This window comes from Crassostrea angulata, chromosome 9, assembly GCF_025612915.1.
Source record: "Crassostrea angulata isolate pt1a10 chromosome 9, ASM2561291v2, whole genome shotgun sequence".
Lineage (NCBI taxonomy): Eukaryota > Metazoa > Mollusca > Bivalvia > Ostreida > Ostreidae > Magallana > Magallana angulata.
Window position 1 is genome coordinate 28327684 of NC_069119.1, and position 18028 is coordinate 28345711.

Below are 18028 nucleotides of genomic sequence, written 5' to 3' on the forward strand. Positions count from 1 at the left end.
TAATAATTGCAATTGTTGAATGTTAAATAAAAGGGGAAAATTTTACTAGAATAAATCATTGTCATTTTCTTTATCTTTATATTAACAATATGTTAAAGGGGTATCTATATTCACATAATCTTCATTTCGCTTAAAATGTTGTTGCAAAAAAACCGTTCAACCTTCTTAAACAAATTATCTGAGGTCTGAGATTGCAGGAAAACATGAAATTTTATCAGAACACTTTCCTCTTGTTTTCAGTATTTAAGTCAAATAATTACTAAATTACTAATATAATGAAATGGTTGTGTCGTTTGGAAGTTGCCACTGATAACAAGTCGATTTGAGGATGTTAAATGTTGCAAAACTCAGAACAGTTGGGGGATGAATATTTAAGGTATACATTTTTTAATAAAATTAATAAACCCTCGTAAATCGTTTTTTTAAGATGAATAATTAAAGTGTACATACAAAGTTTAAAAAGGGGGTATAATCACATGATTTTAGCGCTGAAAAAAGTTATAAACTTACTCTTTAGCATGATTTTATGCATAGACTGTTAAAAAGTCATAAAAACAGCAATCAACCCCCCCCCCCCCCCAAAAAAAAAAAACTAATAATAATAAATAACCCTAAAAATTATAACAGTGTTGTGTACTATATATCCTAAGATACCTCATTCCTCCAATAATCAAATATTGCATACGATAGCGTGCAAGAAAGGGTGGCTTACCTCATTGCTAACGTTAATAGTAAAGGTTGAATACAATTCAGTTTATTTAATATCATTGTGCACTCTGTACAGTTTGATTCTGAAGTTGGCCGTGCATATATCCTGATTTTTTTTTCTTCATCTTTATAATCAAGTTCATACAGTTTTGTATGTAAAATGATACGCTGCATCAATCTACTTTCGCAAAAATAGTAATCATAAAATATTGTACACATTGTCTAAAAATGTACGGCACTATTTCTTGAATTTCTGAATGCATTTCAAAGGAAAAAATCAAAGCAAATACTTCTCGTTCCCCACAAAAGACAATCAAATACATCGATAATTAGTAATGACTTTGATTAGTAGTGATTAAACAAGCTGTTTTATTTCAAAGAGTAAGAGTGATTTAAGCTTAAGTTTATCCAAGAAGTATTTTGAGTAAATATTCAGTTACCAAATAAATAAAGATGGATAAATTAAAAAAATGTAATTAAAAGGTCATCAAATGTCTTAACACTGCCAACCTTATTGATTATAAATGATTATATACAATAGGAAAGTTGTTACCTGATAAGAAAATTACAAATTGTCATGTCCAAACGAACCACTTAGTAGAGACAATTTATCTCTTTTGCAAAGTAATCCATATTTCCTTAGACGGATGAGTTACCAAGCCAAAGGTCTGGGTCACTTCTTGTCCTTCGACCAATATGACCTTAAACTTCTTCAGAATAGTGACCAGTCCAATAATTGCTTCAATATATGCAAATTTGTATCCAGGACATATCCTCTTGCCAGCAAATCCAAAAGGCTGGAATGCATATGATGGTCTGGATTTAGAATTTTCTGGACTGAAACGATCCGGGTCAAACCTTAATTGGAATAAAGATAACATTATGTTTTATATGTGTTTTCTCTACTTATTACATCATTAGGACAAATTAAAAGATTGGCTTTTTAGCTCATCTGAGCTGAAAGCTCAAGTGAGATTTTCTGATCACCCGTTGTCTGTCGTCCGTCTGTCCGTTCCTCTGTAAACTTTTTACATTTGGAACTTCTTCTCTAAAACCACTTTGCCATATGAAACCAAATGAGCTAAGTACGAAAATGCTTATAAAGCGGGTTCTTTATTCAATATCTCATAGACTGGCAAATTCGTATGATAAACATAGACTTCGTAAATAAGCAGGTTATTGTTTGCCTGCGAGAAATTTACAACGTCATTCAATTGGTAATTCGGTATAATCTCTGAGCAATCGTTTGGGTCGCAATGGTGATTGATTCAATGTGATTTGATAAAATGCCTATCTCGAGTCTATTCATTTAATACAGACATTATTTTAGTTAATGAAGATATGAAAGTATATATATCTGATTTTATGATATGTATAATTTAAAAAATAAATTGTGTTCCTTCTGATTAAGTGCATTTTCCTTCTGTTTTTTTTTTTTTTTATATTAATTTTGTATTTGAGTGTCAACAATGTCTAAACAAGAGAGCGACTTTGGTTGAAATAATTGATTTTCGACCGGTAACTTCGCCGAAATTTCTTCCGAGGGAGAATTTGAAGAAGCAATGTATTACAAGTTCATTATCGTATAGATTAACTCTAAAGACAATAAAACGATGTTTATGTGATTGAAAAGGCGTTTTTACAACCTCAGTTAAATCCTGTTGTGATTAATCACCCGCGATTGTCTTATCAATCTTTACGATATAGGTCATAAATACGGGTGATGAAAACACATACCGTGTATTGAAAATTACAACTGGTATTTATTACATTTCGTGTTGATATAACAATTAGTTGGTAATTTGTAATTAGTTAATAATGTGTTATTAGTTAGTTAGAGATCTGCATTATCATTATTTTTAAGAAAATATTTCAGCAGAGAATCATCTTGGTTTGTATTTATTTTGAGGAAAGATGAAAATAACTGATTGGCCTTAGTACAAAAGTGATACCTGTTTGCCTGACAATACATTGAATTATATGTATAGCTTTTTTAACATTCACGTGACAACATTTTCCAGTCGTATATTTTCATCGATCAAGTGAGTAACGTTATAAAACGTCGCAGAAGTTTATATATAAAAGTATCAATTATCGACAATGCTTTGCAACAACGCGGGTACTTAATTCCGCGATTCTGAGGTCTTGTATTAAATCGCATATATTTAAAATCGCGAGAACCAATTTTTGTTAGAATTTAAAATAGTTCAAAAATGTCTGAATAATAAAAGTAAGGTTTTAACATCCTCGAGTGTTTTTCCCACGATTTTACCCGTGTTAATAAGAAATCTACAAAATGTGCTGTAGATTATTTTTTTCTTCAATATATTGTCTGTGTATCATTACAAAACCGTTGACAACACACAAGATAAAAATATAACTTTGATACATACCATTTAAGATAAATTGCTTAACTCACTTGTCTGGTTGTATAAATATTTTTCATTGTGCAGACATACACCCAGGGCTTGGAAAACAGGGGTCTACACAAAAAGTAAACAAACAGTGCTGTGTCGTTTACAGAAGTGAGACACATTGGTTATCGTATCAGAATCCTTCACTAATGAGAAAATACACATTGAAAATTCATTTTTCCGAAAGGTTCTTTAAATGCATATACAATTCTCATAACTTATTCGAAAAAATTTTGTTCAATGAGAGTACACAGTGTCATACGTTTTTAGGAATTTTATGTCCCCCAAGTTCTGAATCAAAATCCTGGTATCTTACGACCCACGGGGTAAGCCTAGACCACCGCAATGTCTCATCAATTACCTGGTGTATATATCTGAAATAAAACCAACTGTTACAGCAAACCCTATATGTAAAATAAACACCACCTTTTACAGCAAGCCCTATATCTGAAATATACACCAACTGTTGCAGCAAACCCTGAGCTCAATATTTCAAGTATACCTGATCAGCACACCACATCCCAATGACTTGTGTGTTGCAATGTGATGATGAACATCGAATGACTCTGTTATCGTGAAATTAAACAATTCAATAAAAATATGATTTGGCAAATGATGCATAGCAATATTTTATAATAGAGGCTAAACTCGTAATGTTTTTTTGTGTTTTTATGCATATACATTCAACTCACACTAAATCCTTCATTGAACTTGGTTCAACATCATCATCACCAAGCACCTGCCTCACCTTTCTGTATACTTTATCCTGGACATCTTGATGTGTGGCTAGGAAATACACAGCCCATGTTAACACTAAAATTCAATAAAATTTTGAGTATAGTTATTATAAATGAAAAAGAAAAACAACAACCCAAAAACCAATCTTGGGAAATAAGAGAATCCACAGACGTTTATCGCTCTATCTTACAATTCTCTATGTTAAGAAAGCCTCCGATAAAGAATGTTATTGCATCATTTGCTATCAGCTCCCTATCGTCTGTACTGTCCAGTAGAACGTCTACCAACAAAACATCATCCGTGTCATTACGAAGCTGTTTACGATTGGATACCGCCCGGTCTATCAGCACATAAAGCTTCTTTTTAGCTTAAAAGAGATTGTTTTAATATATTAAAATCGGTCAATAGTTGATACATGTACAATGGTCAAACTCTTTTTGATAAAGAGGCAATATTCATTGTATGCTACCGTCTTGAAAGGCCTTGATTCTTAGACTTCCTTTTTCAGGAATATCTACTAATTGTCTTTCTTATTCACCCCATGTCTAAAAAATAAGCATTAATATCAATAATCGTCGCATCAGTTTTGATTCTGACCTACATGTTAGCATCATCGTCTAAAATCAGTAACTATTGACTGTTTAAGGGCTGGGTGGCCATGACCATTTTAGACCATCTTTATCTCAATTAAAAGAAGACCTGCATCTAAAGATATCCCAATTAAGGATCTTCGTTACCCGACGACTTCTACTTTTATGACAGTACGTCACAACATGGCGATTTTAACATATTGTGAAATATTTTATACAATCATGTATTACCGATATTTGGTGTTGATCTCTGTGGCACAAAGGATGTAGTTTCGATCTATCGACCCAAAGGTTCCAGATTCGAATACTGGAGGGAGTTTTCAAGATTATGTATTCAAAAGTTTGATTTTGTTCATCAAAATTTATTTATATGTCATTTAAAAAAAAAAAACATGCAATAAATCCATATCTTTAAGTAATTTAGAAAAATAGGTTTATACTTAAATTTTTTCTTTCGAAAAGGGATAGCTTAAATCTGAACAAATCATATCTAAAAAATTGAAGAATGATCTGTTGATTAGCTTGTTGACCTTCCAGCCTTCTTAGCAATAGGAAGTTTTTCGTAGGTTTAGATACGCACATACTATGTCATAATAATGCCTGATTTCCAAGAATATCCTCATCGGTAAAAGCATGGCTTCCAAACCGGCTGAATAGTGCTAGCTTGAAAGAGAAGTCTGTCATATAACGGGCTACAGGCACATGCTCTTCTCCGGGTAAACTTGACCATTTAGCAACCAATTTGTCCGACTCCTTTAAAGAAAGGGCGAAACAAGAATTTTTATTAAAGCGAAGCATACATCTGTATAACTTTATTTTATGCGGCGTTTTGTTTTCAAAAGGACCATAATTGATTGCAATTTATATTTACTAGACAAAAAGAATTTTTGAAATTCAAATAAAAAGCCCACATACATAACCCACCCCTAATATAAACAGGAAAAAATAAATGTGTGTATCTTTTAAAACAATAGATATCAGCAAACAGCAGCAAATACATGTATATTTACATGCCAAAAATTCAGTAAAATGGTTTTCATTTTCAGTATAAAAAAAAGAACGCTTTATTTTCTCTTCCGACATATTTACCTCATGGATGCTGCATAATAATGATGTAAGGAATTTTGATTGAAGACTGTATTGTACAGTTTCCGTCGGTTTTTCCCATCTTCTTTGTTCGCAAACAGAAGGGATTTTTCTCCAAGAAGACGCTCAAACAATTTGATTGGGGACGCTGTGAAAATAAAGGAGAAGAGTCGTGCAGGTTTGTTGTTCGATATTTCTAATTGATACACTATTAGCCTTACTAACAAAACAGATGAAATACGACAATGATGATAACGATTATAATAGAAATCATCAAATGTACTAAAAGAGCTTTTATTAAGTGATATTTAGATCTTTGGATACACATGACGATGCTTAGAACTTATAAGCATATTTTGTTGAATGAATATTAAAGTTATAATATTGGTAGTATCTAATAATAAAATAAAGCACCCAAAACAATTTGGTTCACTGACTTGGTCGATCAAAAACATTGGAATGTTGCTTGAACAACTCAGGTGAACAGATGTTAACGACGAATTCCTGGCCCATCCAGAACGCAGTGATGTCGCCATATTGTTTGTGGAGATTGGTCATATACTCAAATAGACTTCCTGCTTTAGTTATATCTGGTAAATTTCCACCCCTAGTGTCAAACAAACTAAATAAAGTTATTTTGTTAAGCTTTGCCTGTAATGTTTCAATAATATATCCCCATAGAATAACCAAAATAAAAAAAATTAAGAAACAAATAACTCTCCTATCAGCAAAAAAAAAACAAAAAAACAAAAACAAAACAAAACCCCTGACAAACCAAACCAAACAAACAAAATAAATTAAACCAAGAAAACAAAAAATAACCACACTCTACACCCCCCCCCCCTAAAAACGAAGAAAAGGAAACAAACATACACAAAAACACACAAACAAAAAGAAAACAAAACAAAATTCATTCTTCTATATGACAAAAAAAATGAATATCAATAAAGGCTTGAATTAAAAAAATGTACAAAATTGAAATTGAGAAAATGAAAAAAAAAAAAAAAAAAAACAAACAAAATTTTTACCCACAAAAAAAGCTTATTGAAAGTCACACCATTAGATAATATCTTTGGCATCAATATTTTTTTTTTCTTTTTATATAATTTATCAACTAACCAGTCTCGTAATGTTCACCAATAGAATGGTTGTCGTATTATGCGCTGCATATTTTGTTGATGTCAACAAATTTGTTTATTAACAAAAATATAAAATGCGCTTTTTTAATCAACAATATATAAAGATAAACTCACAGTGACAGTAAGCATGTAAACATTTCAAATTATTTCACTGAAAAAAACCCTTTGCAAATGCATATGGTGATGATGTCATATAAAAAACCGGAAAATGAAGGTGTTTATATCATTCATATTCCTAGGGAAGCCCATTTAGGACCTATCAAAACTATTTTTGAATTTGATACGGATTCTTGAATATGTTAAAACGAATTTAAGTCGCGAGTTGACCAATGGATGTAATTTAATCTTTTTTTAGTAGAAGAGGATATCAGTTAGGAATAAACAACAATTTAAAAGGACCACAGGGATATGACCTTGATTGGTCACGTTATCAAACCATGTGAAGCCTGATGGGCTTCTCAGAAAATTTGATCGCGTACCAACCAAATTCATATCCCGCTGAACTTTCAACATTGCTGTTGATAACTTATATTTACGTTTAAAAATAAGATACATAAGATTTTTGTAAAATTATTTCAATTTAACAAAAAAAAAAAAGAATTTGCCAATGCAAAATAATGATGCTCCTGAAATACAATGTATCAATTTCACCTTTTTCACACTTCTATCAAAGTTATCAGTATAAACAAAGTCCACACTTTTTGCTTTATTCTCAGTCTGTATTCAAATATAATCAGCTGGTCACTGTGCTGTCAATTTCAAGAAATAAGGAACAGTTTGTTTACTTGTTATAGTTAGAACTGGATTGTCTTCACTTTATCCGTGCTATTTTCAGCCAAAAGAGGTTGTACATCTTGTATTCACACCTATACCGTATGGATCATGATAACTGTTAATCACAACTGTCCGTCCTCATCCATGATGTGGATATGGCTGTTGCCACATCTGCTACCATTATATAACTCTGGCCATCCATTTCCAGAGGGATAAAATGATTCCTTAGTAGGAAAGACCAGTGTAGGTAAACTGATACTTTCTGGCATGATTGACAACCACTCCCGCACGGGGTCCCCATTCAGATACACACATATATCTAGGTTTTTGTTCTCACTATTGCAACAACCACAACCTATAGTAAAAAGAGAGGTATTCATATCTCAATTAACTGAAAACTTCGTTTTTCTGAGTAGCAAGATTACTGCAATACTTTTGTTTGTTGTTCATCAACACTATTCATCTCAAGAAGGAGGCCTACAGACACTGCGAGATTTACAATGGTGTATTTTGATTGATTTGTGTATCTTCACAGTTTTCACTTTGTTTACACTAAAAAGTCTTCTATCAAAATCATTAGTATAAACCGGGTTCCCAGTCTTTGTTACTGCTACCATGGCTATTAGCCTGATTTGGTTTGGATTGACATCAATAATTCGATACTGAAACTGTATGAGGGAACGGACAAAGCACATGGAACAACTATTTTGAATCAATCTTTAACTATCTGAATAGTAACTATTGAAAGAGAACCAAAATGTTGTTTTTGTTTTTGTCCATCTTCTGAGGAAACAAACTAGGTAAAGTATCCGTAATTTTAGAGTGCCATCTCCCAAATTCAGCGTTCTTAGATTTGTATTCATAGAAAAGGCTAACATCATTTGATGTTAGTAATGTCTGGATTTCCATGTCAGCGATGCTTTGTTTACTTTTAGACACTCTGTACGTGATTTTATCTTAATCTTTATTCATGGATCCCCGGTGTTTGACGTTCTTTCTTTACGATTAGATTTCAACTTTGCGATGATTATGTCAATCATTCTGTGCAAATCTTCGTTGTGCCGATAATTGTGGTTAATTTGTTTGATTTTTTTTATCTAGATTAACTTTCGGTAGTGGGATTCAATAGGCAATCTCTTAATAATTGGGATAAACAGATTTTTCTAATTTTTGCAAATCTCTCAGTGAAACAAATGCTTTGTTTACGTAGCAAAGAATTGCAAGCTCTGAAACTCACTAATATCTCAACGAATGACACTCAAATTTTGGTTGCCTATTAAATATGCTTTACTGAAGCATTGTAATCATTGAAATACGAAAAAATAAAATTTGACTAAAATCCTGAGCATGCCCCTTTAAAGCGTCCCGTGCTTTTAATTTTCAAGCGATCATGTGTCAGTTCCTTAGATGGAATTGAAGAAGTGATAGATGTATATTTTGGGTGTTGTTCCTAGAGAGCACGTGGGCTTTAATGTAAATAGAGGTACCCGTGTATCATAGAAAAAAATTATTGGATATATGGCGGAGAATTTTCTGTTAATGCAGTCAAACCTAAAATATCTTTATGATTTGGCCAATTTTAAATTTCACAGTTTAAAACTCAATGAGGAAAAACACTGAAATCACCATTCTTTATCAAACAGAACCGTATCACAGAATGAAACATAGCCATCAGTCATCATACCAGGTCTGTAGTTAACATAAAACAAAAGGCCCAGGGGCCACAACGCTCACCTGAGCAACCATTGCCTTGATTCTGATCAAATTAGCATTACAGTATCAAAATATCTTGACAACTGAGTACAGTAGATCTTGTTAAAAAAAAATTGAAAATCTGCCAATTTTTATCCACCTCTTATTTTTTAGTAAAGCCCCTTTTGTTGTTGTACCTGTAAGAAGATTTTTCTGTATTCCTATAACCCCCTCCCTCCCCATTTCGTGGCCCCACTATTCTCGAGGGAATCATGGTTTCATCAAACTTAAATCTACCTTTAATCTCATAGCCTGTGCTTTCACACTAAGTACTGAGTTTTGGACCGAAAACTTTCCCAGAATATTTTTCAGGATTGTAAAACTTGATCCCCCAATTGTGGTCCCCACCCTACCCCCGGGGACCATCATTTGAACAAACTTGAATCAACACTTCCTGAGGATGCTTCCATTTTAATTTGAGCTTTTCTGGCCTAATAGTTTTTAAAAGAAATTGTTTAAAAGATTTTCTCTATATATTCCTATGTAAAACTTGATCCCCCAACTGGGCCCCACCCTACCCCCGGGGACCAGGATTTGAACAAACATGAATCTACACTTCCTGAGGATGCTTCCATTTTAATTTGAGCTTTTCTGGCCAAACAGTTTTTGAGAAGAAGATTTTTAAAGATTTTCTCTATATATTCCTATGTAAAACTTGATCCCCCAATTGTGGCCCCACCCTACCCCCGGGGACCATCATTTGAACAAACTTGAATCTACACTTCCTGAGGATGCTTCCATTTTAATTTGAGTTTTTCTGGCCTAATAGTTTTTGAGAAGAAGATTTTTAAAGATTTTCTCTATATATTCCTATGTAAAACTTGATCCCCCAATTGTGGCCCCACCCTACCCCCGGGGACCATCATTTGAACAAACTTGAATCTACACTACCTGATGATGCCTCCACTCAAAGTTGAGCTTTCCTGGCCAAATAGTTTTTGAGAAGAAGATTTTTAAAGATTTTTATCTATATATTCCTATTTAAAACTTGATCCCCCAATTGTGGCCCCGCCCTACCCCCGGGGACCATCATTTTAACAAACTTGAATCTACATTACATGAGGATGCATCCACTCAAATTTGAGTTTTTCTGGCCTAATAGTTTTTGAGAAGAAATTTTTTAAAGATTTTCTCTATATATTCCTATGTAAAACTTGATCCCCCAATTTTTGCACCACCCTACCCCCGGGGACCAGGATTTGAACAAACTTGAATCTACACTACCTGATGATGCCTCCACACAAGTTTTAGCTTTACCGGCCTAATAGTTTTTGAGAAGAAGATTTTTTAAAAATACCAACAAATTTCCATTAATTCTCAATTATCTCCCCTTTAAAAAGGGCGTGGCCCTTCATTTGAACAAACTTGAATCCCCTTCATCTAGTGGTGCTTTGTGCTAAATTTGGTTGAAATCTGCCCAGTGGTTCTTGAGAAGAAGATGAAAATGTGAAAAGTTTACGACGACGACGACGACAACGACAACGACGACAGACAACGGACAAATTGTGATCAGAAAAGCTCACTTGATCCTTTGGCTCAGGTGAGCTAAAAAGCATGCATTACACACGCCAATCTTGCGATACGTCCAAAAAACGTCTCATGAATTCTATCTTATTTTGCCTGACATATAACAATCTAAAAAAAACAGTAAAATGAAATATCGCAACAAAGTTAAAGTATAATTGATATCTGGTTAAACATGATAAAAGTAAAAACAAATCTATTTAATAGAAAACTAAGAAAAAAACAGGTCGAAGTTTTAGATTTTGCATTAAAAATCTAACTTTTCAGGTAGGAGCTGATATATTTCTGTATGAAAATATAACCTCAGTGTTTCTGCGTACATACAGGATTAGATTTTTTTCACATTCTGAAAATGAGCTGGTGCTGCTACATTGAGAATACCAATTTGCAAAAAATATACATAATACGAATAATATAAAGTTTAATGGCTGAGTATCAAAAATATAAAAATCTTTCTATCTGCAGAACAAACAGAAGAAAAAACGAAGCAGAAGACGTAATTTAGAAGGAGAGGAAAGAAGAGCGTGAAATTTTGCAAAGAAAAATTGGAAACTTAAAAATAAATTTAGTGAATAAAACTGAACACATTTCCAATTATCATTTTTTATCACAAAAACAACAAAAATAATTATATACACATAATGAAAATATCACCCTTTCACGAGATAAAATAAAAGATTAATTAGACATCTTTATTATTTTTTTTTATTTTGATGAGGTCTTTAAGTCCTGATGATACAGATGAAACCATTAGGTGATATGATATGTAAGCACATTTTATCTTTCTTGCAAAGTAATCCAAATTTCCTCCGTTGGGTGAGTAACAAAGCCAAAGGTCTGGGTCACCGTTTGACCCTCTACCATTTCGACCTTGAATTTCCTAAGAATAGTGACCAGTCCAATTATTGCTTCAACATATGCAAATTTGTATCCAGGACATATCCTCTTGCCAGCAAATCCAAAAGGCTGGAATGCAAATGTTGGTCTGGATTTTGAATTTTCAGGACTGAAACGATCCGGGTCAAACCTGAAAAGACAAATACTACTTAAAAACCTTTTTCACTCCATGATAACTGGTATATTTTTATGGAGACTGAATATATCCTTTAAATATGTTGATTGTTAAATATATTGATTCTCTCTAACAATCATGTTTAACAATGTCTTTAAAAAGGGACAAATTACCGGTATACATTTTACATCGACATCAATCAAAATGACGATTCCTTGATGTCTAAAATTCCTCATTCCTTCACTCACCTGTGTGGTTGAGGAAAGTATTTTTCATTTTGCAGACTTACACCAAGAGCATGGATAACAGGGGTCTAATAAAAATCAGAAAACAAATGGTTATTAAGCATATCGTTTATCAGCGAACACAGTTATATTTAAAAAGTCTCTTTATTTATTTAATGAGAAGAGGAATTGTCAAATATCGACAACGAGCAAAATTCTACATATATACCTATCAAATTTCCCTTTCCTAATCATATTCTTTAAGGAAATACCCAGTGACTTACATTCTTAGGAATTTTATATCCTCCAAGTTCTGAGTCGAAATCTTGATATCTTGCGACCCAGGGGGCTAGCACTGAACATCGTAATGTCTCATCAATTACCTGGTGTAGATATCTGTAACAACATCAACTGTTGTAGCAATAATAATATCAGGAACATTCATTCATTGGCGCAGAACACCAACATACACAAGTATCTTTAATGATACAACACACTGCAAAAACCAAGTTAACATTGGTTGTTTACGAACAAGGATATAGCGAAATGTCGGATACAAGTTTTTTTTAATCCCCGGCAATATAATCTTTGCAAAATTTTACGGTTATAACAAATTCGGATATAAAGAATTTACGGATATAGCGAAATGATTTTGAGTCCCGTAGAGGTGAATAATAACGAAATTTAACACTACTATAGCGAATTTCTTTACAGTTAAAAAGTTTTCACTACTTTTTAACATAATAGTTTGGATGGATTTATTTTTCTATTTTTTTTTTAATTTACAATCCAATCATTAAAGGTATCAAAAGAATGTTTTTTCATTCTAAGCTTAATAAGCAAAAACTGCAGTCTGGTGAAAGAAAACATGTATATAGTGAATTCGCTATAGTTATTATTACGATTTCGTTATACGGATATAACGAATTAAGGATATAACGAAGCAAATCCACTGGTACCTAGGACTTCGCTGTAACCGAGCTTCACTGTATTTGTAAAAATGAATTGGTTAGCTATAAACTTTTATCGATTTAGAAAAAATGTATTTATTTTCACTATGATAAATTTAAAATTTAAAAGAAAGTTTTAAACCCTTCTCTTTAAGAAGATGCATGTGGTCTACAAAAATGACCACAATTTTGCCCTCTAAAAGGAAAACAGAGTTTAAATAAAAAATAATGCCGTTCCTGTTATTCAATGGCAAAAAAACTTTTTTATTGAGGCAGACATGCATGTATGCATTTACTTTCTTTTAGAGATTTTCTCTTGATTCATGTAGTCATATAGTTACTAAACATACACTAGATCCTTAGATGTCTCTGGTTCTACATCATTGTTACCAGGCACCTGACTTATTTCCCTGTATACTTTATCCTGGACATCTTGATGCTCCGCCAGGAAATACACAGCCCATGTTAACACTGGAATAAATAAATAGCATACCGATATTTATGTAATATATTTAAGAAATAAAGTACGAGTTTTTGTGAATGTTGCAGATCTAGAATAACCTCCGATGTTGAGAAATGTTGTTTTGACATATAAAAGCCGAGGAGCTTATTCTGCAATATTCACGATAACAAAAACTTTATTTCTATTGTACTAACAGCCCAGAATATCTAAAGGTCGTCTTTCCTATGTAGAGGCGTTACAGATCATTTTGACGAATTTTGTTCCGTGTAACCCCAACGGTTGTGTTAGTTATGTTTACATGTGTATTGATCAAGGAAATCACATGCAGACGACAGAATTTTTCTTTGGATTTTTAAAACTCTTCACTTATTTCTAAACTATTTTTTAAATCATATTCCTAATAATTTAAGGCAGATTATTATGCTTATTACTTCTTCTACACGCTATATATTTTATGTAAAAACACGCAGTGAAAATGAGCTAGGGAGGTCCTAGAAACAGCCGCATTGATCTCTAAAAAAATAAACATTTGAGGCAATACACATCATTGTGACTGGAACTAACACATTAAATTGACATGGTTTTTAAATCTTTTACGGTTTGAAGTTGCACTTTCATGATCAGAGCAAGAGAAATAGGTAATTCCGATCTGATAAATTACTGATGACGTTCGTGGTATATTGGAAAATAATGTTCGCGGTTTTCATTTGATCTTGGCAATAACTGTAATAATAAAAAAAATAATATCGAAACATTCGTTCTACCCTATTGGTGTTTCGTTTTTAGTCCCCTACCGGTTTTCACCGGAGGGAACTATAGCTTTCCTCTGCGTCCGTCAGTCCGTCTGTCTGTCTGTCTGTCTGTCTGTCTGTCCGTCTGTCCGTCCGTCCGTCCGTCGGCCCGTCTGTCTGTCTGTCCGTCCGTCTGTCTGTCCCACTTCAGTTTTCCACACTTTTATGCGTTTGAGGAATAATATGAAATTTGCTGAGCAGCTTCAAAATGTCAAACTACAGATCAAGTTTTCACTTTTGTAGCGTCTTGTTGACATATTTTCGAGAAAATTAATTTTTTATATTCAATTTTTTTACTGTTCGGGTTCGATATTCTGCATAACAGTGCATAGTTTTCACAATTTCCACAAACCGGTAGGAGACGTGTATTGCTTATGCAATTCTCTCAGAATGCCTGTTATTTTTGGAATCATTGAAGCATACACAAAAAGTTTGTGCTTTTTTTATATCCAGATCTCCGCATTCAACCAATACCAGTGGATGAATATGAATACATGTATGTGTAGACAAAATTCACAATACAAATTTCAATTAACAATCCATTTAAAGGACAAAATTTTTTAGCGTGTTTAACTTTAAACAATATCTTATTAAAAATTAAATAGGATCAGACAGCAGGCATGGCCTATTTTTGTCTATTCCTTAATGTTGTGTGTACAAATGCAAGTAAATAACATAAAAAGGATTACAAAAGGGCCTTAGCCAATTAAATATAAGGATATAAAAAAAGCATGCAAAATAAAATTGTATGAAAAGTTGAAAAGTTCTAGAGCACCAAGATGCACAGTATAATACATTTGGTAATCCAAGTATCTTACTATTCCCTGTTGTATGGAAGCTTCCTATAACGAACGTTAACGCGTCGCTTGCTATCAGTTCCTTGTCGTCTGTACTATCTAGGAGGACGTCAATTAACAAAGCATCATCCGTGTCTTTTCGTAGCTGTTTACGGTTGGATAACACCTTGTCTACCAACGCATAGAGCTTTCTTTTAGCTAAGGTAAAAAAAAGGTGTTTACTCATATCATTATTATGTAGGTAGTCCTTACATGATGCACTCGTTTAAATAGAATTGGTTTTAGGTATACGCATGTTGTTATCGATAAAAAGGTAATTTTTAGATGTCTAAATCATACTTATTGTAACGTTTGATGCAACAGATCAGATTCTTTGTACCAGTATTACAACATTTCAAAATCTGTTAACAAAATCTTTTTAATTGAATAAAATAGCTATCAATATGTTTCGTTAGATCTTTAGTATCAAATCGATTTGGTTGTAATTCATCATGGCGCAGTGGTTAAAGACTCGAAATGCAGTATCCGATATCGTATCTACCTTTCGTTTTTGTTTTTATTTATTAAATTGAAATTTTGTAAACCATATCTTTGTCTCCAAATTTTTATATCTCCTCTCCTATTTGACTATTTTTCAAAAATTATGTTTTGCATTTATGAGATACTTTTTAGAATTGTAGTTAACCACCTTAAATTCTATTGTTTTTGTCAAAAGGGACCAGTAATATTTCATCATACCGTCTTCAAAGGCTTTAATTCTTGGACTTCCTTTTTCGGGAATATCTACTAGCCGCCTTTCAATTTCAGCCCATGCCTACAAAAAGATATAATATAAAAACATTTACATATAAGCACATATCCAAAGGTATACTGTAAACAGGAAAATATTAGTTCCTAAAAAAAAAAAGACGGAAATAAGACAGTGCGAATTTAATATTGTATACATTTTGTCGTGAATTTCAAATTTCAAAATAAAACGTTTGCATAGGTTAATGTAAGCACATACTATGTCATAATTATGTCTGATTTCTAGGATCTCCTCATCTGTAAACGCATGGCTGTCAAACAGGTTGACCAAGCCCAGCTTTAAGGCAAAGGCAACCATATACCGGGCTACAGGGACGTGTTCTTCTTTGGGTAAAGTGGACCACTGCTTAACCAAATCGTCCGACTCCTCCAAAAGTGAAAAACAGAAGTTATGTGTGATCCAGAATCTAATATTCAACTCACTTCGATTTTTTTTTCAAAGTGCGTAATTATTTAAAGTGTTTTGCCACCATCCTTTATAATTGTGTTAAAAAAACCTTATTAATTTAAAATTTAAAAAAAAGACAAACTCAATAATATTTAATGTGCCAGAAAACAAAAAAATAAACCTTGTTATACATTTCTCTAGCTAATTTTCAACTTAAGATAAAGAAGAAAAATGAAAGAAACTAATTTTTTTACTTCCTGAATTCTTGCATAATAATGATGTAAGTAGTTTTGATTGAAGACGGTATTGTACTGCTTTCGTCGGTTCTTCCCATCTTCTTTGTTTGCATATTGTATGGATTTTTCTCCAATAAGAGGTTCAATCAATTTAAATAGGGATACTGTAAAGGAAAAAAAAAACCAAAATATTACTGCATTATTTGCATAATGCATATAATCATTAAATATAGCGGTCAACATAAGTATTAACATCATTTACCACTGTCTTCGTATGTGCTAGAAATACAAATCCATTTTTGTTTCATTAATTATCTTTTTGAAAATTCTATCGTAGGCAAATAGCTTAAAATGAGTGTGTTCAACAGGATTACATGGCGTTGTTTTGTGCCGTGTTGTAATATTAGTCTGCATTACTTTAAATATCAATGCCCGGATCTAGATTGAGTAATCTTGGAAATTTCGAATTTCATAAATTTACGCAGAAAAGTGTCGTAATTATTTATTGGACCCCCCCCCCCTCTCATGGAGAGAAATTAACCCTCGGACCATCCCTAGAAACAAAAATGAATCCGCGCTTAAAGGACAAACGCAATTTTAGGCACAAGCGGGGTTTGCAGGATGTAAAAAATCTAGAGGTGTCAAGAATTTCCATTGGACGTACATATCTAAAAATAAGTCCACTAATGAAACACACTGTTAATATAAGTAGTCGTTTATGCAGAAATCAATTACTGTCGGTACATGGTCAAGCACAGAAATCGAAAAACAATTCTTATTCCTTAAAGAGATCCATATTAAATAACATCCTACTAAAATATTAAATTAATTTAAACCGTTACTGAAAATTAGAATCAGTGAGCATCGTTTCAACGCACTTTGAAGAAAAAATTGCGTTAACATTGGGACCAGTTCAACGCGGTTTTTTTTCAAGCTGCTTCAATATCGTAGACATTAACGCACTTTGAAAAAAAAAGCAAATAGAATAAAAATAAAATTAAGTGTATTGAATTGGTCTCTAATTTGACGCAATTTAAAAAAGGAAGAAATTAAGTGTGTTGAATTCTTCCCTTATTTACCGCACTTTGAAATAAACATTCAAAGTGCATAATTTTTTTTCAAAGTGCATTGCCACGATGCATATATTACTTATTGTATATTTTTAAAATCCCAATAATTAAATAATAACAACGCACTAATATGTTGTTTATTTTAACCACTGACCTGGCCGATCAAACACTGCAGAATGTTGCTTAAACAGCTCCGGTGAACAGATGCTAACGACGAATTCCTGGCCCATCCAGAACGCAGTGATGTCGCCATATTGTTTGTGGAGATCATTCAGGTACTGGTGTAGACTCCCTGCTTTTGCTATGTCTCCTAAATTTCCACCCCTATTTTGATGTTTCATAGTTCCTCTCTTAATGATTATTTTGTTTTATTTTGCACAATACTTAATTCATTAACCAATAGCTTATATCAAGCTAAAACGTTTCTTTTGCAAACTGATTTGAGAAAATCCTTTGTGGAAAAAGTATGACATCAATAATGTATGACAACAATAATGTGATAAGAATATGCTATAACCTAATTAACTATTGAATGTGTAGATCAACAAAGGTGTGTTGCTCTTTT

The 18028-nt window shown here is 32.8% G+C and overlaps 1 protein-coding gene and 1 pseudogene across 2 annotated transcripts in view; both read right to left on the bottom strand.

Moving 5' to 3' along the window:
- Positions 1 to 54: 54 nt before the first annotated feature.
- LOC128162251 (cytochrome P450 20A1-like) lies at positions 55 to 9195 on the bottom strand (annotated as a pseudogene).
- A 2171-nt stretch (positions 9196 to 11366) lies between these two features.
- The window catches only part of LOC128163978 (cytochrome P450 20A1-like), a 40317-nt gene continuing 33655 nt past the window's right edge, over positions 11367 to 18028 (bottom strand). For both annotated transcript variants that reach the window (XM_052827685.1, XM_052827686.1), the window contains exons 3-11: positions 17618 to 17787; positions 16412 to 16557; positions 15969 to 16136; positions 15701 to 15776; positions 14984 to 15160; positions 13262 to 13382; positions 12246 to 12357; positions 11986 to 12050; positions 11367 to 11752 (exon numbers count right to left, since the gene is read on the bottom strand). In XM_052827685.1, the coding sequence (XP_052683645.1) occupies positions 11503 to 11752; positions 11986 to 12050; positions 12246 to 12357; positions 13262 to 13382; positions 14984 to 15160; positions 15701 to 15776; positions 15969 to 16136; positions 16412 to 16557; positions 17618 to 17787 (1285 nt within the window). In that variant the 3' untranslated portion in view covers positions 11367 to 11502. The remainder of the gene's footprint in view (positions 11753 to 11985; positions 12051 to 12245; positions 12358 to 13261; positions 13383 to 14983; positions 15161 to 15700; positions 15777 to 15968; positions 16137 to 16411; positions 16558 to 17617; positions 17788 to 18028) is intronic.